The sequence below is a fragment of the Dermatophagoides pteronyssinus genome, unplaced genomic scaffold (assembly GCF_027571235.1).
Source record: "Dermatophagoides pteronyssinus isolate colony J.1.1.1.1 unplaced genomic scaffold, Derpt_VIB-CSIC_2022.12 sq0049, whole genome shotgun sequence".
NCBI lineage: Eukaryota > Metazoa > Arthropoda > Arachnida > Sarcoptiformes > Pyroglyphidae > Dermatophagoides > Dermatophagoides pteronyssinus.
The window spans coordinates 40,488-65,639 of record NW_027461572.1 but is presented as its reverse complement, the minus strand read 5'-3'; the positions used below and the strand labels follow the sequence as shown (position 1 = coordinate 65,639).

Sequence of the window (25,152 nt, the reverse complement as noted above, 5' to 3'; positions counted from 1 at the left end):
TGATCAATTCTTGTTTATTCTGACAATTTTTTTTCCAACTTTAAATTGATTCTGATTTCAAATGGATGATGATAATGTTAAAAATCTTGTAAAACAATTTCAAGCTGAACAACTTCCATCTGAAATTATTAATGTTTTGTCAATTTTTTTCGATAGTAGTGTTAGGTGTGATGCTAATCCGGAATTATCAAACACAACAAATAAAATTGAGCTTGAACCCGAAAAACCGGCAATAAAACATGAAATAAAATTGCAATCAATTGTTGATCAAACATCAACAATACCGGAAAATTTTGATAGTTGTACTGAATTTTATGATGAATATTTTAGCAATAATAATGGCTGTTGTTGTTCAAAACAATGTTATCGAAAATTTTCAAAATCAATTGCATTTAAATCACATTTAGATGCTTTGGCATTGGATAAATATTGTCCCGATCATGTTAATCATCAACATTTATTGCTATTAGGAGCAATGAATAGCCTTGTACAAAACAATCATCACCGTAAACGAAAACATAAGACAAATGTCGATGATACCGATGATATATCCAGTGATTCTCGAACACATACCAATTTTCAATTTCGTGGACAAGAAGTATGTCGATCATTTTTTCTCTATGTTTTTGGCTGTGGTAATAAACGATTCAAAAATATAATCAAACATTTTATATCGAATGGAATCGATTCACCACGACATGAATCTATTTACAATAATTCCCAAAATAAAATTTCTATGAATCGTCGTCAACGAGAAGCATTAATATTCATACAGAATTATGGTCAACAAAATTCACTTCAAATAGCCGGTTGTTTTAGTTCAGAATCAAATTATAAAGATCTTTATCTATTACCAAATAATTCAAATCAATCTCGACGTCATATCTATGAACAATATTCAATGACATGTTTAGATCTAAAAGTCGAACCATTATCATTTGCTTTATGGCAAGAATTATGGAATCTATATTATCCTAATATTCAAACATTTAATGATCGATGTGATCCATGTTTTCAATGCCGTCAATATCAACAACGATTAATACGTACCGATTTACTTGAATCATCAAAACTTGAATCATTACAAAAATATCTTTCCCATTTAAATCATATTCAACCGGAATTGAATCATTTTCAATCAACATTAATCAAATGTCAGACTGTTTATGATGAATATATTCGAATGCAAAATGATTTCAGTCAAAATCTAAAAGAATCATTTCGATCTACATTGAAATTGATGCATTATACATTCGGTTGGTTTACAACCATATCGTTACCATTTGATTCACAGAATCCACGAATCTATTTCAAAAATGGTTACAAAGTAGCATTGTTTGGTATTGTAGTTGAACCATTACGAAAATTTATTCTATACATTGTACCGGAATTTATTTGTCATCAAACGGATAATTTGATAAATATTAGTTTATCATTGTTACATCATTTTTTCTCTACATATCGATTTGGTGAACATGAATCTATTGTTCATTTAGCTAATGGCCAGCTTAATCATTTAAAAAATTCTTCATTATTATCATATTTAATGTGGCGAACATTGATTGGTAAACATGATAAATTTCAAATATCATCATTACCTATTGGTCATTCACATTGTTGGAATGATTTATTTATGGGTGTTTTGAAGAAAAAATTTCGTAGCTGTCGAATAGATTCATTAACTAAATTGAAAATGTTGGCCGATCGTTGCTGTTTGAGCGAACAAAATAATATCGATGAACATCATATACAAACATATTTGGTCGGTAATGATTGTGGACAAATCTTATTAGATCTTTATGATTGGAAATCAAAATTATCTATGATACAGAAAATTGATCCAAACATTTTAAACAATAATAATCATTTTGAAATTGGAATAGATTTTCCTGGATTTGTTTTATGTCGAAAAACTATTCATTCGAATGAAACAACCGTTTCTTATCGTTTAGTAACGAATGAATGTCTATCATTAATAACAGATGATCTACCATCACGATTAGAATTACAATCATTATCATCGGAAAGACTTTCCTATATATTCGATGCTATACGGCCATTTGTTTCGAATAAAGATTCAATCATTTTAAAAATGTATCCGGATGATCGAACATCTACAGAAGATTTGAATACAAAATTTGCTGACGATTCTCAACCACCACAAGTGGATCAACAATCAAGTAAAAAAATTCGTTGTAGTTATTGTAAACAATTTGGACATCGTGAAATGGTATTTGGCCGAATTCGTTGTCCAATCAAACGAAATGATTCAAATCTTTTTAATCGAGAACAACCACATCAAGATGACGCCACTGTTATGCGTATAAATGATTCTGCAATGATTGAATCATCATCGAATAATGAAACTCTTACCGATGATCAAACACAACAATTATTGGCCATATTGGAAATGAATGAACAAAATTTACAAATTAATGATGAAGATGATAATGATTAGAAATTGAACATTATGGCAATCATATTGCAGAAGTTTTCAATTTAGTCTAATGGGTTATGTTTGGGTGAAGTGAGAAAGACTTTATTTGTGCGATACCAGGTTCGAATCCAGGTAAAATGCCGAAATAATGATGAAATTTTTCTTTGTTCATTCGCGGTTTCCACCAGAGAACGGTTAACACTGTTCAAAGATGGCCCGAGCAAAGTCTGACATTTCGGTATTTTATTTAGAAAAATATAATTTTTTATCATTTATTTTTGTATAAAAATTTTTAATTAAAAAAAATTACAGTTTATTTATTCATAACATTATTGATACGATTAAATAACATTACTTTCATTGTTTGTGACATTAATCCATGAATAACTTCGATAGTTGTTTTCGAAGCATCTTTTTCCGCTTTGGTAAGACGATCTTCTGATCGGCGACCCGTACTAGATGATCCAGTAATACTACTACCATTCGAATCATGTGTATCAGTTTGAACAATTTGTATTGGAAATCGGCCACGAATTTGCTGGGTATTTTCCAGTTTTTCCGGCCAAATCTTGTATCTGTCGTATATGATAATCATGACTGGTGATCAATGATGATGAACTCAATGTATTGACCCAATATTTATTCCATAATGAATCAAGAATACGATTATCTAATGATGATTTAAAATATGATACTTCTAATGAATAATAATGTTTACAATGAACACCAAAATCTTCAATCTTATTCAATGGTATTGATTGATATTCTTCTGGACCTTCATCCGGTGGTTTATAACCTTTTGGATAGGTACGAAATGCACCCAAACAAACTTTTACCCGCTGACATTGTACGAATCGGATCAATAACAATGGCAACAAATGGTTCCTGAAATTGTTGATTTAACATTTGTGTGGAAACATCGATACCGCTAAGCCAACAACCATAACCAGGATGTGAATGATACCAACCGATAACATTTTCAAGACGACCAACCTGTTTAGCTGATTCAGTATATTCAGCCATATATTCATAAGCTTGTGCTTGTGCATTTACACGAGTTTCAGTTCCTTCGACAGGCAATGCAAATGCATCCATTACAATCAATGTATTGGCATCGACTTTTCCTAACATAAGTCCCATTACTTCGATTGAACCACCTGAACGTGCATGCATAACCATTTTCAACAATGCTAATGCTGATATTTTAATATCTTTAAAATAATGTGGACTGTATAATATAAAAAAAAAAATATTAGGATTTCAATTCGAAAATTTTTGGAAAAGTAAAACTTACTCTTTATCCCATGGTTTAGCTGACAATATATCTTGTTGTTGTTCACGATTATATTTATAAATTTCATCAATACCATTGATTGTTTCAATTTGATTAGAAAGTTCCCATGTTTTTAATGCTACTTGACCAGACATTTTTAGAATTTATTCAAAGAACAAATATTGAAGAAAAAAAATTCTTTGATACTTCAAATAACACAATAGCAACAACAATCGCACATTTGCATTGTGTTTTTTGTATATTTTCCGAAAAGTTTCTCCGTATAGACAGAATTAAAGATTTACGAGAAATTTTTTTTTTGAATTCAAATTTATTTATTTTCAGATTAAATTTTTAAATAAAATTGAAATTTTTGAATTTTCTATGGAAAAAATTATTCAAATTTGTGGGCGTTTTATGTATGCATATTTTTTTCAAACAAAAAAATAATTTCTAGTGTACTGATTGATTATAAGCAAGCATATACTGAATTAATGTATCCTGAATTTTCGACATATTCGATGAACATTGTTTCAATGTTTCATGTAATTGTTTCCATTGTGCACGGCCAAATGTACGATGCATAGTTAATGAAACGATAACTTTTTGATTTGCTTGATCAATATGTGCTTTGACCAATTTGGTTTTCAATACATCAATGATGAAAAATTCTACTTGATCCGATGTTAATTGTAATTCTTTTTGTATATCAGCAAAATACAATTCTTTTTTTATTTCGGCCATCTGCATGAATGTAAGAAGACGCATTTTTTGCATATTTGCATCATGCGATAGATTCAAAGTATCAGTAATATAGCTGGCATGTGATTTATAGAAATCAACATAAGCCGAAAGATTTTCGGTAACAAAAATGGTCAATAATTCATAGATTGGTTCGCCTTCCAAAAATTTCACTGGTTTCAATGTGAGTAAATAATCCATTAGAAATGTATTCGGATCGGCAATGGCCGATACAATACATTTATGAGCATCTTCACGTGCCTGTGATGCATTTTCTTCGGTATATGTTGTCAATAATTCTACCATTACTTTGGCCGCCATATCTGGTAGTTTATTTGTTTGCAAAATTGAATGCAATAAACGCAATAATGATTGAATTTTTTCCCCACCAAATTCATCGACAGGGAACCATTTTTTAAATTGTGGCAAATGATTATAGATAAGTCGTACTTGGCCACTCAATTCACATAATTGAATCAATGCCAAATAGATACGATATCGATGTGGAGTATGAATAAAACCGTTGAATAGATTTTGTAACACACGAAATGCAGTGGAAGCTGTTTTAGGTGTTGGAGCTTTGATCAATTGATCACAAAATGAAGCCAATAATGCCGGTGCTTCAGGTTGATTAGCGCCAACTTGCAATAAAACTGAAACAATCGAATTCAATACCATTTCGATTTCATTTTCTTTTTCCACTTTGAATACAATATCACAAACCGAAATGATTTGTTGTAGATCGATAATATAATTGTCGGATGCTGTACGAGAAATTGGTGCACCCAATTCAAGCATATATTCTCGTAGCTCTTCACATTGAGCTTTTTCATTGATACAAATGAATGCTTCGACACGCATTTTGTTTTCGTTAAAAGTAAGAATTATTTTCAATTCGAAAAATGATCCAGAAAAAAATGATAATCAATTTAAAAATTAGTAGATTCTGTGAATCGTGAATCCAAAAAAACAAAAAAGACACGTGGATTGTTGTTCTCCAACACAAAAAGCCTACTCAGTCATAGATTTTGTGAATAAAATTATGACATTAATGACAATTGTCGATAGATGGCATAACGAGTATAATTCGAATTCAAAAATTCAAATAAAGTTTTTTTTTATTTTTATTATTATATCGGATTACTTCCTGATCAAAATAAAATCAAAAATTACAACGAAATTAATTAATTTGAGAAAATGTTAATGATGATTACAGTTGTCAAATGGAATGTGACTTATGTGTGTGTGTGTGTATGCGAAAGACAAATAAATGTTCTTGGTAGAATTCTGGTTTTCACAGTATCCATTGTGAATCAAGGACTAAAAAAAAGTGGACTGGACAATGATGTAATGATGATGATGTCATAAATATTATCATCTAAATATTATCATCTATAAAATGATTGTGAAGAGATCAATATATTAGTTCTATACAATGAAATAATGAAATTCATATGATAATCGGATTCAGTTTGTGCTTGTTGTGTGTGTGTGCTTGTTTGTGACTGAGTGGAACAAAAAAAAGTGTAATATTTTCATTCAAATTAAAAAATTTAATCAACAATTTTCACACGATTTGTTTATTGATTGAATGATTGATTGATTGATGAATTCTTTTGAGTGAAAGAAAGAAAAAATCTTTTTTCTTAGTTTTTTTTCAAAAGAATAAAATAACTAAAGAATTTTTGTTTTCTCCAATCTGAAACGAAATGAGATGAAATGAATGTCTTAATTATGCTTTGATGATGATGTAATGAATAAAAAAAATGGAATGGCTTCATTTTAATTGTTTGTTTGTGTGTGTGTGTTGCTGATGAATTTCTTTTGCTGACCATTTGTATAAGTTAATTTTGTTTTTTGATTGATTGAAAAGGAAATCCTTCAAACTTAAACACACATACACACACACACACACAAATGTTCACTATAAATTCCATTTACTTATGTTGTTTTATTCTACACATAGAAATTCAATTAAAGAAAAAAAAATTCTTAGTTTCTGGAAAGAATTCTATTTTTTTCTTTTGATTAATCTTTCTCTATCTCTCTCTCTCTCTCTCTCTTTGGATCTGTTTGTTTGGTTTTGTTTCTTTTGTTGTTTTTATTGCAAATCATCACGGAACATATAGGTAATCCAATAGACTAAATTGAAAAGGCCAAACATGAACGGGAAAAATATTCGCGAAACAACATCAATACGTTTGGAACGTGTTGGAAATTTTGAAAGCCATCGTTTACACCAATTTTTACGTCTTGGTGGTGCCATATGTATTTCACATCCTGGACGCTATTTTATTATAATTTATGATAAAGAATATTAAAATTTAACTGAATATTTTAAACAGATGATAATAATTACCAAACCATAAGCAGCCAATTCAATATTATTACCCTCTAACATTGCTTGTTCCATATTCCATTTGGCTAAACGTTGTCGTTGTTGTTTAGCAGCTGCATGATGTACATCACTACGTGATGCATAATTAACCAATGCAAATTCCAACAATGCACCAAATACAAATGTCAAACAAACACCAGTCCAAACATCGATTGCTTTTGTATAACTAACTGGTGGTTGACTTGCATTTATACCGCTTATTTGTGTGGCCATCGATAATAATGTAGTAACACCTAATGATACACGTGCAACAGTTGCATTTGGATCCAACCAAAATGATACCCATGATACAAAGATTAACATAGCGCATGGTATATAAATTTGAATTAAATAATAACTGAATTCACGTTTGAATAATAGATTCACTTGAAGACAACTATATTCGCCTATATTTATATAATGGAATCAATAGATGGATTATTTCAATATATAAACTAAAGTAATAATAAATTTCAATTACCAGTATTTGTTCGTGATGTACAATATTTTGTACTATAATCTTTCAATGTAAAACGAGGAAGATTTATATCGCCTGATACTTGTACAGGATTGTTTGCCTTCCAAGTGAATACCAAATCTTCGGTACTGTATGCATCTTGGATGAAAATAGAAAATTAAAATTAAAATTTTTTAACCAAAAAAAAACAAAAAAACTTACAACTAGCCATTGCAATTGAACAAGTTTGCCTATCCAATGGATAATATTTAAGATCCATTGGACATGCTAATGTTAATGATAAACGTATTGAATATAAAATCTCTCCATTTGGATGTATACGAAGCAAAATATTTGGCATAATTATTTCATGAAAATGTCCTTTTTTTTCATTCTTAAAGAATAGATCCGGTTTCCAAATACGTTCCGGATCGGTAAGTACTAAATATTTTATCTGACCATTTTGATCATCAAATTTAAGACGATTATCATTCCATTGTTGACGAAATGTTACTTGACAGGCATATTCCTATATTATGATTAATAATATACAAACAGAAAAATGAAAATGAAATGAATTAATTATCATAATCGGATATATAAACATTACAAATGATCAAATGAATAATTTAAAAATTAATTAATTAATTACAAATGCAAATTATCAAAGATCAAAGATAATAAGATTAACGACAACAACAACAACAACAAAATTAAGAGTAACGATAAAAATTACATCCATATCACAATGATGGGAAAAGTTAAAATAATCTAGATCATTATGTTTATTTTAAGTTTTTTTTTTAAAAAAAAAGAAAATTTTTAAATTTTATGATTTTTTTTTCTTTTTCTTTATCAGCAATTATAAAAAAGTGCAACAATTTATCTTAATATGAATCAAACTTTTTTTTCGAACATCTGTTCTGAGCATGTTCAATTCGAATGTTTTCGAATCGTTCGAATTGACTATCCATCCATCCATCCATCCAATATGATCAATATCGGTCAATCAGAAAAGAAAAAAAGAAAAAAAACCTCGATTCGATGATGATTGGCAACCATTTTTTTTTTTTGATTCGATTATAACAATTGAAAAATATTGATCATCATTATTAATTCAATCAACAAAAAAAAAACAATAAAATAACAATTTTACCAACCAACCAAAATCATTTGCATTTACATCATCATTATATCGATGATTTTTTCTTTGGTTTTTCTTGTTTCTTCTGTGTGTGTGTGTGTATGTGTGTTTGATTGATTTTTCTAATTTTATTAGAATTAGATTCACATCACGAAATGTTGAATTGAATTAAACAAAACAAAACAAAACAAAAAAATTAGCCAAACAACAAGGATGTTGGAAAAAAATCAACTTAACAATAGACACACACACACACCTAAATCTAATAATCGACTATATAGACACAACAAGTCAAAAAAAAAAAAGAAACAAAATGGAAAGTTGACGGAAATTGAATACACTAAAGAATTGATTGTCGAGAGATATGCAGCTGTCAATCAAAATGATGGTTTCAGTCATCATCATCATCATCATCATGATATAAAGATGTTATCCACCAATAAAGTTCATTGTTAATTTTTTGAATTCAGTAAAAAAAAAAAGAGTAAGTAAATGAATGAAATCTATATTCATGTTTGTCGACATTCAAAAAAAGAAAAGAAAAGAAAGAAGAAAAGAAAAAGTTTTTCATCACTGATCACCACTGATCATCATCATCAAAAGATTTAAAACTTCCGCGTTCCATATGAGCATTTTGATTCCTTGTAAACAAATTTTTTTTCCTTGTAAATTTGGTTCATCGTTAACCGAAAAAAAAGGAAAATTGATGAACAAATGAATAAAACTCACAAACAAAATGTTTCAAAATGAAGAAAATTTTGTTTGCAAATTTTTTAAATTTGGTCATCAATACACAATGACAATGTTTTTTGTCGTTGTTGTTGTTGTTGTTGTTGAAACCAATAAGGTAAAAAAAATGAATTGTTCAATTATAATTTTTTTACATTTTTTAGATTTTTTAAAAGTTTTTTATATTCAAAAGAAAAGAAAAGAAAATAGGGAGACTATTTCTACTCATTTTTTGATTATCTCTCGATGAAAAGGAAAAGTTTTTTGAAAATGTTGTTGAAACTTTGGCCCATTGAACCATTGCTTTACTGATGATGATCATCATCATCATCGCACTATACACACACCCATTACGTTTTTAAAAAATTTTCACAACAAAACATTCCATCCACTTTCCCACCCATTTGCAACCCGAATATATTGATAAAATTGAATTCATTGTTAGCTTGTGAGAAATGGTTCAACTTGAATAAATAAATATTGAAAAAAATAGATTTCATTTCAATCAATTGGATCGATATTGGATGTTTCATTTTTTTAAAATGATAAAGAAAAGAAATTTCCATTTTAAAAACCACCATTATCATCATTATTGTTGTTAAATTTATATTATAATGAGGTCGGTAGGTCAATCGTCATCATCATCGTGATCAATAATTAATCATAATAACATTAACACCTTTTTTTTCTGTGATATAATGGATTCTCATCAAACTTTAAACAAACTTTGTTTCTCCATATATGTTTTCTATATTTAATGGGGGTGTGTGTGTGTTAGTGTTAAATGTATGTAATTATAGATTATTATTATTATAATTTAAATGTCTACCTTTATTTTTCGTATTATTTGCTTGTTTGCTACTTGATCATCATCATCATTATGATGATTATGATGATGATGATAATGGTGTGAAAATAGACAATTAATATATGTTTGAAACATTATCATTATTTTCACCTATTTACACATCAAGTAGCTCAAAATATTATTATTATCATCATCATCATAATATCCGGCTTTTAGCTGGTGGTTTTTTCTTTTGTTTTTGGTTGTTGATTGTTGTTGTTGTTGATTGTTCGAATGTAGATTTCGGTCAATTTGTTTCATTTCATAATGTTTTTCTGTTCGACTATTTTGCATTTTTTTTCTATTTTCTGGTCGATAGAAATTATCTATGAGGCTATTTTAACACATTCATTTAATCAATATGATCAATTTAAAAAAAAACTTTGAAATTGATTGAATTGCAAATTCAATTAACCTTTTTTTTTGTTTCATTAATAGAAAAAAAACTGATTGATCGATCGATCGATTGATCAATAGCCAATTGGGGGAAATGAGAAAAGCACAATCCGATTTGCAATCTGATCGATTCGATTCAAAAAAAAAAAAATGAAATTATTATTCAAAGAAAACGTTCATCCTGATGAAATTAATAAGATTAAATAATTAATCCCATCGCCGCCACCAACGTAAAACCTTGACAACAATAATAGGATGATGATGGGATTAGATATGAGATTAAGCAGACAACCAACAAACAACGACAACAAAAATGGATTTGTTCATTTAGATACGAATCAATACGTAATTAGAGCAAAAACAAAAACAAACAAACAAAACGTCATTCAAATGATTAATTTGTCAATGTTTCGTTCACTTTTTTTGTTTCTCTTTTTATTTTTATCATTTTCGGGAATTTATTACCATAGTTTTTTTCGGTAAAAACTGAACCGAAAAAAACAACTAAAAACAACAGCAATCGATGGATGATACAAAAATTTTTTTTCTTCAAAACTGTCAATGGAATTTAACCCAAATTTACATAAATTATTAGTTAGTTAGTTAGTTTTTTGAAAAAAATTCAAAACAAAAAAAACTGCTAGTTTAAATTCAAAATTGCTAATTATAGAATTGTGATTTTAATTGCCTATTTTATACCTAATGTATGTTTAAATCTGATCTAAAATACCAAAGAAGAAGAAGAAAACAAAACTGAAGAAGAAAATCCAATGAAAATTGATAAAAACGAAGGTTTTTTTTCTAATCTGACAAACAAACAAACAAGAAAGATTAAAATGATAATCTTTAATCTCAAAAAAATTGGTTATCTCCAAAATAGTTGATTACTCTTTTCTTTTTGCGCAAAAGTTTCCAATTAAAGATTTCTTCTGACTCTCTTTTCTTGTTGTTTTTTTTCGGAAAACAATAATTTTGGCCATAAAGGTGTATATAGTGGCTCGTTCATTCATCATTTATCCAAGAGGTAAGAGAGAAAAGAAAGGAAGAGAAAAAAGTTTCTCTCTCTCTCTCTCTTTTCTAAATATTTTCCGATCATCATCATCATTATTAACAACATTGGATCAATAACAAAGACTAATACGCCAAACACTAACACACCGTCGTCGTCGTCGTCGATGTAACGGAATTTATTTGAAAACTTTTATCCAAAAAATTTTTCAAACCCAGTGACATTGTTTTTCTGATTAAAAAAAAAGATTATCATCAACCGAATGATTTGACAAAAATTTTTTGTTTGTTTGTTTTGAAAAAATTTTTTACCTTGAAAATTTTTTTCATTTTTGTTAATTTTTTTCTTTTCACCTACATTTTATTCGGTTCAATTTTGATTTTTTCACTTTTGATTCATCGAAAAAAAAATTCAACAATCTGACCAAACCGACAACAATCCTGTTTTTGTTTTCGTGGGTAAGTTACATCTTTTTCTGACAAAAAAAATCGATCAATCAAATAAGATTTTTAAAAAAACTTAACCCCATACACACCCTTTAAGGATGAATTGGGGATTTTTTCAAAAAAAATGTACCAAAATCGCCATCAATTATCTGCTCGAAAAATTTCCCATTTCCGAATTGTGAAATGGTAAGAAATTTTTCTTGAAATTTTTCTAATCAATCATTTTAATTCATTTTTTTTCATCATCATTTGACATCGTCGTCATCATCATCAATATCCTTTTTTCATATTTAAAATTAATAAATAATTAATGATTGATTGATTGATTGACAATCGATTTTCAATATTGAATTTATTGATACAATCGATGTTTTATTCATCATCATCATCCTTTAATCTTTTCCTTTTTTTCTTCCGAAAAAAAACAATAATGGATTGTGGGTGGTTAAAAAATGATGCGGAAAAAATGATAGATGTGATGTGATTGATTTTAAAAAAATTGATGACACTTTCCACTATTTCCACTTGTGTTCAATGCCATTTATTATTTTTAAAATTTTTTTTTAAATCAAACTTTAAAATTATGATAAAAATAGAAAGATTTTCTTTTTCAAAATAAATAAAACCTTGATTCGTTCATTGGCCTGAATCATTTCAACAACAACAACAAATATTACACATACATCTTTTTTGTTTACCAAATACAGGTATAAATAGATAAAATCTTTAATTATCAAATTTTTTTATATATAAAAAATAGTAATGAACGAAACAATCGATTCGAAATTAATCGATTATTTGACATTCGATTTTATTCTCGATAAACTCACCTACACATTCATTCATTCATTCATTATGATTTCTTCATTTAAACAAAAAATGAAAAAATTATTGATCAGTCAAAATAATGAAGTTGGTGATGATGAAATTTTTGGCAATTAAATTAACTTTGTTCTTCAGATTTTCATTGATTGATTGATTGGTGGTGTTCAATGTTCATCATCATTATCGATGAAAAATACCCATTGTTTCTTTCAAATCTAAAAGAAAATTAGATAATGAAAGTATCAACAGTCAAAGAAAAAAAAATAATGAGTATCATTTTTCTTCAAATTTTGTTTTTTTATTTTCAAGTTTTCGTTGAAATTTCCTGTCATTAATATTTTCATTTGAATAATAATGATAAATTTGGCAAAAATATGAATGAAAACAAAATTATGACCATCTTTACATGATCATTTTGTTTATTTTTCGTTTTCGGCTATAAATATTTTGATTTTTGTCGTCGTTGGTGAAATACCGCTTAGTTAGTTATTTTACAACAAGACACACACACACCTCTTTCCATCTCGTTTTACATAAATAAATATTTTCTGAACAATTTTTCTCTCTCTCTCTTCTTCTTTTTCGCCCAATTCACCCCTCATGTTCATTGAACCATTTGACATGAATAATTTTACCAAAATGGGTGAATCAAAAAAAAAAAAAAAAAAAATGTTCCAAAGAAAAAACAAAACAAACAAATGATAAAACGACAAAATGCATACACATATCTATTTCGACAAACAAAAACAAACGAAATTGTCAATTAGATCATCTTGTGTTAAAATAGTTTCGAACGATAAAAAAAAACAACAACAAAACAAATGAAAATCATTTAGATCATCTTGATTATGATTAATTAGTTTCATTCTTTTTTGCACAAAAAAGAAAACGGTAATGAATGAAAATGATTTGGAAAAAAAAAAGATTGAAAAGTTTTTCTGGCTAATTTCTGGTTCAACAACAACAAAAAAAGATCAATCTTTTTATTTTCCATTGAAATTGATTGATTGAATGATTTAGCTTCTTCGTTTGTTTTTTTGCTTTCAAAGATGATAATAATCCTTTAACTACTTTTTCTTTTTCTTTCGTTTCTGAAAACAGAAACAAAAATTAACGATAATAGTTATTGTTCTTTTCATCTTTCAACATGATGATTCTCATCATCATCACCTCTTCGTTTGAAACAATTTTTTTCGTTGTTGTTGTTTTTTGATGTCTAAAAATAGTCATTAAGTTGTTGCTGAGTGGATTTCCGTCTTGGATCCAATCATAAAACAACACATCCAACCATGATCTTTGATACTATATATTTTTTTTTGCCGAAATTTATTTCATCACCATCATCATCAAAGAAAATTTTCTTGAAAGTCAAAGATTTATCTGTGAGTTTGTTTCTGCGAAAGATTTTCCATTTTTTTTTATTACACACACAATTATTGTTGGCATATTTTTTTTATCATTTAATTTGTTAAATTTCCGGAAAGACATTCATCTTTAATCAGATAATCATCAACTATTTGACAGTAAAAACAAACAAACAAACAAATTAATTAACAAAGTTTTATTGCGCCAAATTCAAACTTTATGTTGTTGTTGTTGTTGTTGAATGAAAACATTCGAAAACAACAACATAAAATCATAAAATCTGTCCACCTAAAACACCGAGTTTTCATTTCAAATCAATCATAAATCTTTGTTTTACGGGAAGATTTTCAAAAAATAGTTTGGTTTCCGGATTTTTTTTCTTCTTCTTGTTTTGCTTCGAAAAAACACACACCCAAACAAGCATCAAGGTGATGACAATCAAATTATTTTTTTGTTGTTGTTGTTGATTTAATTTGACCAACACCTTGTGTGTGATGTTTAATGATAAGATGTTTTTTTTCATATTTTTCTTTTAAAAAAAAATCCTTACGCCTATTATAACGAATCTTATTGAACGATGTAATTTGTCAGATATTGATTTCTCCAAAAAGAAAAATTGATCATGGTCATCGAACAAAATGGATGTAAACATCTGGCGATGGCGGCTTGTTTCATCAATTTTCAAAAGAAAAAAAAACGATGTCATAATTCTTTTTCAAAAAAAAGAAAGAAATTCCTCATATCTTAATCTTGTATGAAAATTTGATTGTGATATAAGATCCACCGAGCCAGGAGAAAAGGTCAAGTTCGAATGTTATAAACATTCGAATCGATGTTCAACAAACAAAACAATCGATATTTGTTTCGAATGTTATTTTTTCCGAAAAAAAATTCGCGCTATTTTTCTCTTTTTTGAAATGATGATTATCGTAAATCATCAAAGATCACTTGATGTGAATTATTTTTATTTGATTTTGTTTTGTTTAATGAATTTTTGTTTTCTCATTCTCATTCTGTTGTTTATTTTATCATCATCATCATCATACCAGACACACATCAAATACATTTGGCAACAGTTTATTTTTCTTCAAACACTTTTCGATCTCAACAAAACGATTCTTCGACGAAACAAAACTTCTTTCTTCACAAAAGTCTTCCATATCATCATCAACATTGAATGTTGAAAAGTTTAGCTTTTAACATTTCAAAAAAAAAAATTGAATTATTCATTGTGTTGAACATCTGTGATCATCATCATCATCATCATCATCTACAACTTCAATATGATGATCTAAAAGGATCAAAGCATCAACATTGAAGAATTTTTCATTCGGATTATACAAACATTTTGTGAATTAAATGTTTCTACCAAAAATAAATAAATCTATACACACACACATCAATATGGTTTATTTCTTACAAACCTTGTGTGTGTATGTGTGTGTTTTTACGTCTTTTTTTTAATTTGATCGAAATCTAAATCAATTGGATGAACGAAAAATGAACTAAAACTAAAACAATAGGAATTTGTTGTTGTTGTTGTTATTGTGGTTTAATCAAATAAAAACCAACCATCAAAAATGGGTGTGCCCGTATCGAAATTGAAAATTACACAACAACAACAACAACAACAATCATCACCATCATCGAATAATATGGTGAATGATAATCAAATATCACCATTACCATCACCATCACCATCAACATCAACATCTTCGGATATTGAATTCCAGTTTTCAGTTATTGCCAATACCGATGATGATTATCATCATCATGATCATCAACATAAAGAAGATGATACTAATCATTATTTAAATAATTATTGTGATAATAATCAATTTGATCATCTTAAATATATTGATGATTCAAGTGTTGAAACATCATCATCATCTAATCATCAAAATAATCAAAATAATAATAATGATGATAATTGTATCAATAAATCGATATCAAATTCAATCATTATCGATAATAAAGTGGATGATGAAATGTCATCATCATCATCATCATCATCATCATCAATATTGTTACCACAACCACCATCATCATCATCATCACTTTTACCATTGGATAATGATAGTGGAAATGCATCGATTTCCGATGATCATAGTGATGATTGTTGTTGCAATAATCAACAACAACAACAACAAGATCAAAATAATAAGATTACAACAAAACGACTACGAAAACATCATTCACAAACAAATAGTTTTAATACAATAAATAATATTGATAAATCATCAATGATGAATCAATTTATTTTACGACGACATTCATCAAATCCGAATTCGAACACTATTAATAATAATAACAATCGATTATCGTTAGAATCATCGATTATAAAAAAATTTGAATATACAAAAAAATCTTCATTATTATTACAAAAATTATGTAATGGTGATCTAATTGAAATTCGTTGTGTTTGTAATTGTCAACGTTCACCATTATTGGGTAAAAATGTACAACAATTTATACGTTCATCAACAACAACAATACATTCATATAATCGACAAAGATTTCGTCGATCATTACATCGACAAAGTTTTATTTATCGACAAAATTATCAAAAATCAATGACCATTCATGGACATTCGATTTGTCGAACAAATAAACAAAAACAATCACGTGATAATCATCATAATAAACGTAATCTTTTTCAATTATCAAATTTATGGTTAGTTGGACGTTCTTGTGTTCGTGGTTCAGTTGATGATGATGATGATTATGATGATTATAATAATGATCAAAAATCAACTATAATTGAATCAAATATATTGAATAACGATTCATCAACATTAAATAGTGATTATTGTAGTGAACAATTTCATTATGTTTATGTTGATCATATTGATCATCAACAACAACGAATTCAATCACAACAAACAACACCAATTATTTGGTGTTTTCATGTAAAACCATTTCATCGTATGGTATTGCTTGATGATGATCATCGTAATGTTGGTATCATACGACATGAACCATTAGATATGATCATTACACAGATAATGTTTGAAACGGAAGAACGACATTTACAACGAAATGGTGGCCAACGTCGTGATGGACAAATAAAATCATCAAAAATATCGATCGATTATCAGCTCAGAAATCAGGAAAAATTTAGTGAAAAAATTTTAAACAAAACATTAAATGTTATGCCTAATGTTGAACATATACGAAATATATTGATGGAATCAAAAGATTGTTATGTACGTTATCATAAAACCTTATTGAATAGTGAACATTATGTAACATTTTGGAAATATGGTATCGGTTGGAGTACATGGGCTAATCAACGTTGCGATATTCTTCGTACAATTCGTTTGTTTGTCGAACGTTTCTCAACACTAGTCATACCGGATGATAATGATCATCTTCATCATCATCATCATCATCATCATCCTACATCATCCAACATAACTACATCATTATCATCATCATCGAAAATTCTTGTACAAAATGGTGAATGTTTATTATTATCACCATCGATGGAAAATCAATTACAAACCAATCTAATTGTACAATGTTTCGGCCTACAAGATCGTAAGATTGATCAGTCTATTCAACAATGGATACAATGGCAAGTGGTTATTGATAATAAGAAATTTAATTATCAACAACTATCGCCATCATCATCATCATCGTCATCTTCATCATCACCGCCTATAGTGATGATGAATGATAATGAAGATGATGATAATAATAATAAAACGATCGATTCGAATGTTTCATGTCATGATGTTGTCAATGATGATAAAGGTCAACATTGATCATCGATTCATCAATTTTTTTTATTATGAATTTTTGTTTATATTCAATTAAATATTATTATTGATTGTTGATTGATTAATGAATTTTTTTTCCTGTTTGTTCTCATTAATTATGCAATAAAGAAATCATTTTTCTAAAAAAAAATTTAAAATTTCTATTTCGACATTAGTGAGCCTGCAATGTGCAATCAGGCGCTGGAAAAAATGCTCATTTTTGACAACATATTTTTTTGAATTGGCTGTCATTTCGGAAAAAAAACAGTAAAGTAGTTTGGTATTATCACCAAAAAAAATATGGATAATTTGCCTTATAACGTTGTTATCGATAATGATAATGATGAAAAAACTTATGGTGATGATGTTGATCAAAATTTTATGTTCATAATACTTAATCGTATTAAAGAACGTTGTGCAAAACAACCGCCTAATGTTATTGCAGCACACATTTGTTCACCGAATTGTCTTCGATTATATGCCAATGATATTGGTCAATTGGAGTTACGACGATCAAAAAATCCTTATCTAAAACCTATGGTGCAAAATTTTGCACGTATAGCTGTAAAAAATCCAACTAGACATTCGATTGATATCTGTTATATTTCACCTTGTGGTAAACTATTATCATCAATAGAAGCCATACAAAAATATCTTCTACTAACACAATGCATGGATCTCACAACTCTTAATTTCACATTTTCAAAAAATTTTGTTTTACAAAAATTATCCATACGAGAAAAAGCTGTTACTATTAAAGACATTTCCAATGGTCTTGAATCGATACCGATATTGGCAATTAATTCAATTACAAATGATCAATTTTCATCTAGTCGTCGTTATATTAATAATTCCGTTTATGAACCAAGAACATATCAAAATATTAAAAATATTGTCGATAATATTAATCAATGTAATTGTAGTTCATCACTTTGTCATAATAATTGTAAATGTTCGTCAGAGGTATGTTTTACAATTTTATGCTCAAAAAAAAACTTTTCATTATATTTCTTTCAACTTTAAAAGGAAATAAGTTATCGTTATAAACGATTATTTATTTATTCATCTAATCCAATTTATGAATGTTCATCAAAATGTGGCTGTTCAATACATTGTTTTAACAAAGTTGTTAGCCTCGGTATTCAATGTGAATTTCAAGTATTTTATTCCGGTATGAAAGGTTGGGCTGTACGTGCTACACATTTCATTTCGAAAGGAACCTATGTATTTTCTTATGTTGGTGAATTAAGTATGGCACAATATCATAAAGAAAAAAAACTTGGTTCTGATGAATATACAGCAACTATTGGATTAATCGATAAAAATAATGATGGTATATTACGAATTTATGAACCGCCTGAATATTGTGGTCAGTATTTATTTAATCTTATGTTTGTATTCAAAATCAAAATTTTTTTTATTTATTTAAACAGATGAAAACGAATCAAAAACAATGCTATTGGAAGGTTTATCCGAATCAAATCTAGTTTGTTATGTAAATCATTCCTGTAGTCCGAATCTATTCTCACAAAAAGTTGTCATTGAAAATGGTCATGGACAATTAGTACCAACATATGGTCTATTTGCTATTCGTGATATAAATCCATTTGAAGAATTATGTTGGGATTATCATTATTCATTAACTGAATCATTACCAATGGATTGTCGTTGTGAAGCAGCCAATTGTAATATTTTATTACGCTAATCAAATAGTACATTTTTAATTAATTATTCTCATTTAAAAAAAAAGAAATAACTTATTACATTATTATTATTATTATAAATTTTATTATAACATCCATTCATTTGCATTTTTTTTCTCATTTTTTCCCTTTACATTTCTATTCTATTTTTTTTTCTTTTCTATTTTTTCTTAGGTCATCGAAAGAAAGAAAAAACGTCTTGATTTAAAATGAATTGATATGTTATCGACAACAATATTATATATCATGTGAATTTCAAATTGTAAAAAAAAAAATTTTTTTGATTGATTGTTTGATTGATGTTTAAGAAAAGAAATGTGATTGATTACATAATAGACAAACACATTTATATTGACAAAACATGTAAAAAATTTTAAAAAACTTACCATTGTCACATCATCGATACTTGAAATGGATCGTATCAATATATTGATTGTTACATTTGCTGGTCCATCTGCATTTTTTTTGAAAAATTAATAAAAAGATTAGCCACATTTACAACAACAACAACAAAACAGCAGCGACAAACCTCGTTTAGTTACTGTTTGATTTAATGAACCGGATGGACGAATTCTTGAATCATAACCTTCACCAATAATTTTATCCAATATTTTTTTCTCAACTTGTCGTATATCAGCTTGACTTTGAACACTGGGTGACAGAATTTTGAAGAAAAAAAAATGAAAAAAAAATCATTTAAGACCAGATTCTGTGTTTAGTTTTTTTTTTACAAAAACATTTGTAAATTCCAATTTCAAATAAATTCAGATTTTTTGTATAAACATTCGATTGTTTGTCTGTTCATTTTGTTTTCGGAATTTTCCCTTTAGAGGTATAATATACTTACTTTGGTAAGTAAATTATTAATACAAATAATAATGTAAAAATGATGAAAATGGATTGAATTAATGAGAAATTATTAAAAATGTTCATTGAAATTTTTAAATATTTTTGTGTTGATTGATTTAAAGCTGACGATGGTGATGATGATTTTGTTGTCGTTGATTGACACTGACAATCATGGTAATCATCATGATGATTATTAAAATGTTTCTGATTCTGAATTGATTTGGACATTTTGATTATGTCATTCATCATTTTCTTTTTTCTTCTTCTTCAAAATTTGACACACCACACACCGAAGACAAACAAGCAATTTTTTTCTTTTGAATTATAATTAATAAATAACATCGAAGAAAAACAAAAAATTATTTCTCTAGGCCCTAATCAACAACAACAACAACATCATTATCATCATACAAAAACAACAACATTAAATTGTTATTCAATATACCCGAACATAGAACTTAAAATGAAGAGAATTTATATATAGAGGAAGAATCCTAGAATATAGAAGTTCCAGAAAATGAAATGTATCTCATCTATCTACATATATCTATATATAAATGTGTCTAGGGCTATTTGAAGAATCAAAAGAATTATTCAGGACCAAAAAAACGCCTGACACAATTTTTTTCTGTTTTATTTTGTTTTGTTTTGAAAGTTCATTTCAAAAAAATTCTTCCTCTCTATATATTTACAACAATTGAAGAAAAACATTGAAATATATCTCTGTGTGTGTGCAAAAATGGTTCTCCAGATTTGTTTTCCATATATATTTTTTTTATATTCATTTAGGGCTCAATCTTTGTTGGTTTTTTTTTGTTTTTCACATTAAAAAAAACCAGAACACAAAATAAACATAACCGTTTTTAACCGATGGGAAAGGAAAAAAATCCATGTTTTTTCTTTCCGCTGTAAATTTGTTTCATAATTCATATCGATCGGTTTTTTTCTTCGCAGATCGATGTTTTTGGCTTTTGTTTTATATAACTAATGACAAAACAAGGCAAAAAAACCTATATACAGTTTGACAAATTTGATTTGATTTGATAGTAAATCAAAGAATAAAAAAGTTGTAAATAGATGGATATATTAAAACAAAAATAATAATAATTTTAATTAAAAGTATTTAAGATTTTCTTTTTCTTTTCATTATAACATTATAATAAATAGTTAGTTAGTGTTTTTTTCTGTAGTTTGTTATATTAGATAGATTAGACGTTTAGGAGGGTTTCCATTCATTCACTTGATTATAGATTATTTCGATTTGCTTTGTCATTTGATGATTTGAAATTCGTCAACAATTTTTTCCAAATTTTTCGATAGTTTTTCACGTAAATTTGATGTTTGCATACGTTTGGATAAATTTTTTAAACGTTGATTGATTTGTTGATCAAATAATAAACGTTCAACTTGTTCGATTAATTCATTTTGTTGATAATTAAATGGATCTAATCTTGAACCATAACCTAATTCATGTAAACGTTGTGCATTATCATATTGATCGGCAAAAAATGGCATTAAAATCATTGGTTTACCAAAAAATAATGATTCAGTAACAGTATTATTACCACCATGTGTTATAACTAAATCAACTAAAGGTAATACTTTAGTCTGTGGTAAATGTTCATCACCAAACATATTCAATGGTAATTTGAATCCATCATCAAATCTACCTTTCGAAACAATATAACCATGTTTAGTTTTAGATAAAATCATTAAAATTTTTTTAATCATATCAAAACGTATTGATGCTAATGTTCCTAATGAAATATAAATTAATTTCGAATTTGGTTGTAAACGTTTTAAAAATTCCTGATCAATTTCAAAATTTTCATTTTCCATACGACAAAATGTATCGATACGAAAACAATTATCGGGCATTGGTGCAATTTTATTATAATCTAATTCTTCCGGATAACCATAAATATTTAGATATGGTGATGGTGGTGTTATACCATTATATTCAAGTGTTTCAAAACCAAAATATTTCATTAGAAAATTTTGATTACTTAAAACATAATGATGATATGTACGTTGAAATTCATTACGATATTTTTGCCATAATGATTGATCATTAGTAGGTAATCCTGAAATAAAATAGGCAACAAAAAAAAATTCACAATAAAATAATTGAAATTCAAAAAAAATTCCCGCCATTTTTTTGTTTGAAAATTTAAATTTTACCTGAAAATGGTGGCGGTAAACGATTATCATTTCGAAATGACAACGGATTACAGCTAAAAATCAATATCCATGGAATACCCGATTGAATTATCATTGGTGATATTAGTATTTGATCAACTAATATTAAATCTGGTTGTTCATCATTAAGAATTTTTTTCAATTGTTGTTCTGTTTGTAAAATTTCTTGTGCACGAATTTCGAAAACTTTTTGAAACATTGAATATTTTTTAAATGGATCTTTTTCACGAAATAAATCCGTAGAATTCAGTAGAAAATCAACACAATCATTTTGTTGATAATTTGATAACGAAGGTGTAGATATTGTATGTAAAATAATTTCTTCAAAACCATGTTTTTCAAATTGACCACGAACATTTTCAGTTATAGCAAAAATAATCTGATGACCACGTTTGAACATGATTTGTGCAACACCGATCGAAGCATTCATATGGCCCCAGGATTCTAACGGATGGAATAGGATTTTCATTTTTTTTTTTTTTTTTTTTTTGAAAATTTTCAATTCAAAGCAAACAAACGTCGCTGTTGATATATGAATCAAACATTTGGATTTATTAATTAAGTAAACAAAATCAATCGTTGATGATGATGATGATGATGAAAATGATAAATTCAATCGATCGAATTGGGAGACTAATCAATCGAATGCGGTCAATGTTTCAATCAAATAATCAATATTGAAGAAAGAAAGAAAGAAAAAATACACATAGGAATGAATTGGATTTATAAAAAAAAAAATATTTATTTATTCATTCAATTCATCTATATACATTAGGTCAGGTGGATATTTCCCTGGAAGAAAAAAAAAGAACCTATGATCAAGTATTTCTTGGAATTTTTGTTTTTTCATATTTATATTAACTATTGATTGATTGATTGATTGATTTGGTGATATCGTGATGATGATCAATCGATGATGATTAAAAAAAAATGATAAAATTAAATATTTGAAAAATAAAAACTTTCTTTCTTTCTTTTTTTTATCGATTTTTGTTTTCGGTTATCAAATTCAAATTTCATTATCAAATATATTTGATTGAAATGAAACTATAATTGTATACCGACAATGAACATGAAAAAAAAGTGTGAATTCCAGGAATTTTATTTTTTTGGTTTTTTTTTCACATAACATAAAAGGATAAAGAAACAATTTAGTTTTGCATGTACGTTCATTATGATCAATGATGATGATCAAATTATCGATTAAAATGGTAATGTGACAATCATCATTATGTTCATATATATTGTCGTCTGATTTGATTTTTTCACTCGTAAGCATGGGTTCATCGGTTAGAATTTTTGTTTGTTTGTTTGTTCTACGGTATGTTACACAAGTGCTTTTGCGGCAATATTGATATAAAGTGATTGATTTATCATCTCTTTTCACTTTCTATTTTTTTTTCTTTTTTTTTTTTTGGTTTTTATTTGGAAATTCACAATTTTTTTTTATTTGAACCAACCGCATTCTCATAAAGTGCATTTTTTCAAAAAAAAAACATTAGAAAGGATGATAAAAATATTTTTTCATTTATTAATTGATTAAGTTTTTTTTTTGGAAATTTGAAAGAAAAAACCAAAATTTCAATGAAAAGATACATTGAAATTTTTGTACACTATGTATGTATGTATGTTTGTTTGATGATGACATGTAAAATTTTACAAAATTTTATTTTCAAAACGATATCCCCCTCTCCCTCAATTCTCTGATGATAGAATTTTTTTTTTTTGTTATTCAATTTGTTTTTAATGACCATATTTTTGAAATTCCCATTCACGATTATCTAATGGACAAACTTGTCGTGTTTTAAGCCATCGTGAAATACAATGAAAATGAAATGCATGATTACATACACCCCATGCTACGGTACATTCTTCACTTGCTGCCGATGCTTGATTTGCTTGACATTCAATACAAAGATCCATTATATGATTACGACAAATGGCACAATTATCGACAACAATATCCCATGCCCAAAGTGCAACAGCACACCATTTTTTTACTTCAAAACGTTTACGACCATGTATGGATGATGTTGATGATGATGGCAATTCTGGTACATTCATATTTTCATTATTAGCCTCCATATCAACATCATCCACTGCCATTTCATATTCGGCCATCTTTATTTTTTTGTTTGTATTTCTTGGTGGTGATGAGTCAATTTTTGAAACAAAAAATCGATATAAATCGAATCCAAACAAGAATAAAAGAGTGAAAGGGAAGACGAAAAACAAATCTGAGATGATTAAAGATGCGAAATCACTTGATCAATAAACTTTATATTCTAAAAAAAAGAAAAGGAAAAAATTAAACGATAAAAAAACCGGACTTTGACAATAAATCTTTTCTCAAAAGTTTATTTATAAATTTGTACACAAATTCATGTTTGTTTATTTATATTTTTTGTGATTAATTTCAACAAAACAATGTGGAAAAAAATCCAAAATAACTTACCCGTTACTTTTTATTTTGTTGTAAATATTCGAATTTTAGAATTTTCGAATGTTAATCAATATGAAAATTTTAACAATGACTATATTTTTCTTAATAATTTCATTAACAAAATGAAATAAGAAAAAAGGATTTTTTCGAA

At 27.6% G+C, this 25,152-nt stretch overlaps 8 protein-coding genes across 9 annotated transcripts; 3 read left to right on the top strand and 5 right to left on the bottom strand.

The window, feature by feature from the left end:
- The first annotated feature begins 18 nt into the window (after positions 1-18).
- LOC113789404 (uncharacterized) lies at positions 19-2,599 on the top strand. The gene has a single exon (XM_027338934.2). The coding sequence runs from the start codon at positions 62-64 to the stop codon at positions 2,456-2,458; it is 2,397 nt and encodes a 798-aa protein (XP_027194735.2). The 5' UTR covers positions 19-61; the 3' UTR covers positions 2,459-2,599.
- Positions 2,600-2,721: 122 nt separating this feature from the next.
- CSN5 (COP9 signalosome subunit 5) lies at positions 2,722-3,868 on the bottom strand. The gene is given in 4 exon segments (XM_027338941.2): positions 2,722-2,996; positions 2,998-3,270; positions 3,272-3,665; positions 3,732-3,868. Coding segments are annotated over 4 exon segments (1,047 nt in total). The 5' UTR covers positions 3,866-3,868; the 3' UTR covers positions 2,722-2,750.
- A 283-nt stretch (positions 3,869-4,151) lies between these two features.
- eIF3m (eukaryotic translation initiation factor 3 subunit m) lies at positions 4,152-5,459 on the bottom strand. The gene has a single exon (XM_027338940.2). It carries the CDS (start codon positions 5,310-5,312, stop codon positions 4,164-4,166), a length of 1,149 nt encoding a protein of 382 aa, XP_027194741.2. The 5' UTR covers positions 5,313-5,459; the 3' UTR covers positions 4,152-4,163.
- Positions 5,460-5,551: 92 nt separating this feature from the next.
- Positions 5,552-20,786, bottom strand: LOC113789461 (glutamate-gated chloride channel-like). The gene is made up of 7 exons (XM_027338998.2): positions 20,358-20,786; positions 20,040-20,161; positions 19,897-19,964; positions 7,508-7,814; positions 7,310-7,444; positions 6,811-7,235; positions 5,552-6,738 (listed from the first exon to the last, which is right to left on the bottom strand). The coding sequence occupies exons 1-7, from the start codon at positions 20,606-20,608 to the stop codon at positions 6,553-6,555; spliced, it is 1,494 nt and encodes a 497-aa protein (XP_027194799.2). The 5' UTR covers positions 20,609-20,786; the 3' UTR covers positions 5,552-6,552.
- LOC142646083 (uncharacterized) lies at positions 11,516-17,885 on the top strand. The gene is made up of 2 exons (XM_075824107.1): positions 11,516-11,868; positions 15,096-17,885. The coding sequence occupies exon 2, from the start codon at positions 15,627-15,629 to the stop codon at positions 17,811-17,813; it is 2,187 nt and encodes a 728-aa protein (XP_075680222.1). The 5' UTR covers positions 11,516-11,868; positions 15,096-15,626; the 3' UTR covers positions 17,814-17,885.
- Positions 18,001-20,296, top strand: LOC113789409 (histone-lysine N-methyltransferase eggless-like). 2 transcript variants are annotated; one of them, XM_027338938.2, is made up of 4 exons: positions 18,001-18,770; positions 18,834-19,176; positions 19,241-19,492; positions 19,685-20,296. In XM_027338938.2, exons 1-4 carry the CDS (start codon positions 18,108-18,110, stop codon positions 19,711-19,713), a joined length of 1,287 nt encoding a protein of 428 aa, XP_027194739.1. In that variant the 5' UTR covers positions 18,001-18,107; the 3' UTR covers positions 19,714-20,296. The 2 variants fall into 2 exon arrangements, with proteins under 2 accessions (XP_027194739.1, XP_027194740.1); XM_027338939.2 differs by having other exon boundaries at positions 19,241-19,519.
- A 725-nt stretch (positions 20,787-21,511) lies between the features above and the next one.
- On the bottom strand, positions 21,512-23,566 carry LOC113789408 (NDP-glycosyltransferase YjiC-like). Its single transcript, XM_027338937.2, has 2 exons — positions 22,541-23,566; positions 21,512-22,443 (listed from the first exon to the last, which is right to left on the bottom strand). The coding sequence occupies exons 1-2, from the start codon at positions 23,025-23,027 to the stop codon at positions 21,629-21,631; spliced, it is 1,302 nt and encodes a 433-aa protein (XP_027194738.2). The 5' UTR covers positions 23,028-23,566; the 3' UTR covers positions 21,512-21,628.
- A 500-nt stretch (positions 23,567-24,066) lies between these two features.
- Positions 24,067-25,151, bottom strand: LOC113789362 (E3 ubiquitin-protein ligase RBX1-like). Its single transcript, XM_027338887.2, has 2 exons — positions 25,014-25,151; positions 24,067-24,843 (listed from the first exon to the last, which is right to left on the bottom strand). The coding sequence occupies exon 2, from the start codon at positions 24,677-24,679 to the stop codon at positions 24,302-24,304; it is 378 nt and encodes a 125-aa protein (XP_027194688.1). The 5' UTR covers positions 24,680-24,843; positions 25,014-25,151; the 3' UTR covers positions 24,067-24,301.
- Position 25,152: the final 1 nt, after the last annotated feature.

Bases quoted from the DNA above. Each gene is read 5' to 3' on its own strand.
- LOC142646083 (XM_075824107.1), top strand. From the start codon at position 15,627: ATGGGTGTGCCCGTATCGAAATTGAAAATTACACAACAACAACAACAA.
- LOC113789404 (XM_027338934.2), top strand. From the start codon at position 62: ATGGATGATGATAATGTTAAAAATCTTGTAAAACAATTTCAAGCTGAA.
- LOC113789409 (XM_027338938.2), top strand. From the start codon at position 18,108: ATGGATAATTTGCCTTATAACGTTGTTATCGATAATGATAATGATGAA. The intron at 19,177-19,240 runs GTCAGTATTTAT...TTATTTAAACAG, and splicing joins TGAACCGCCTGAATATTGTG to ATGAAAACGAATCAAAAACA. The intron at 19,493-19,684 runs GTAATATTTTAT...ATTTTTTCTTAG, and splicing joins TCGTTGTGAAGCAGCCAATT to GTCATCGAAAGAAAGAAAAA.
- eIF3m (XM_027338940.2), bottom strand. From the start codon at position 5,312: ATGCGTGTCGAAGCATTCATTTGTATCAATGAAAAAGCTCAATGTGAA.
- LOC113789362 (XM_027338887.2), bottom strand. From the start codon at position 24,679: ATGGCCGAATATGAAATGGCAGTGGATGATGTTGATATGGAGGCTAAT.
- LOC113789461 (XM_027338998.2), bottom strand. From the start codon at position 20,608: ATGATGAATGACATAATCAAAATGTCCAAATCAATTCAGAATCAGAAA. The intron at 7,815-19,896 runs GTAAGTTTTTTA...ATCATAATATAG, and splicing joins GTATCGATGATGTGACAATG to GAATATGCCTGTCAAGTAAC. The intron at 6,739-6,810 runs GTAATTATTATC...ATAATAAAATAG, and splicing joins AATTGGCTGCTTATGGTTTG to CGTCCAGGATGTGAAATACA.
- LOC113789408 (XM_027338937.2), bottom strand. From the start codon at position 23,027: ATGAAAATCCTATTCCATCCGTTAGAATCCTGGGGCCATATGAATGCT. The intron at 22,444-22,540 runs GTAAAATTTAAA...ATTTTATTTCAG, and splicing joins TTTACCGCCACCATTTTCAG to GATTACCTACTAATGATCAA.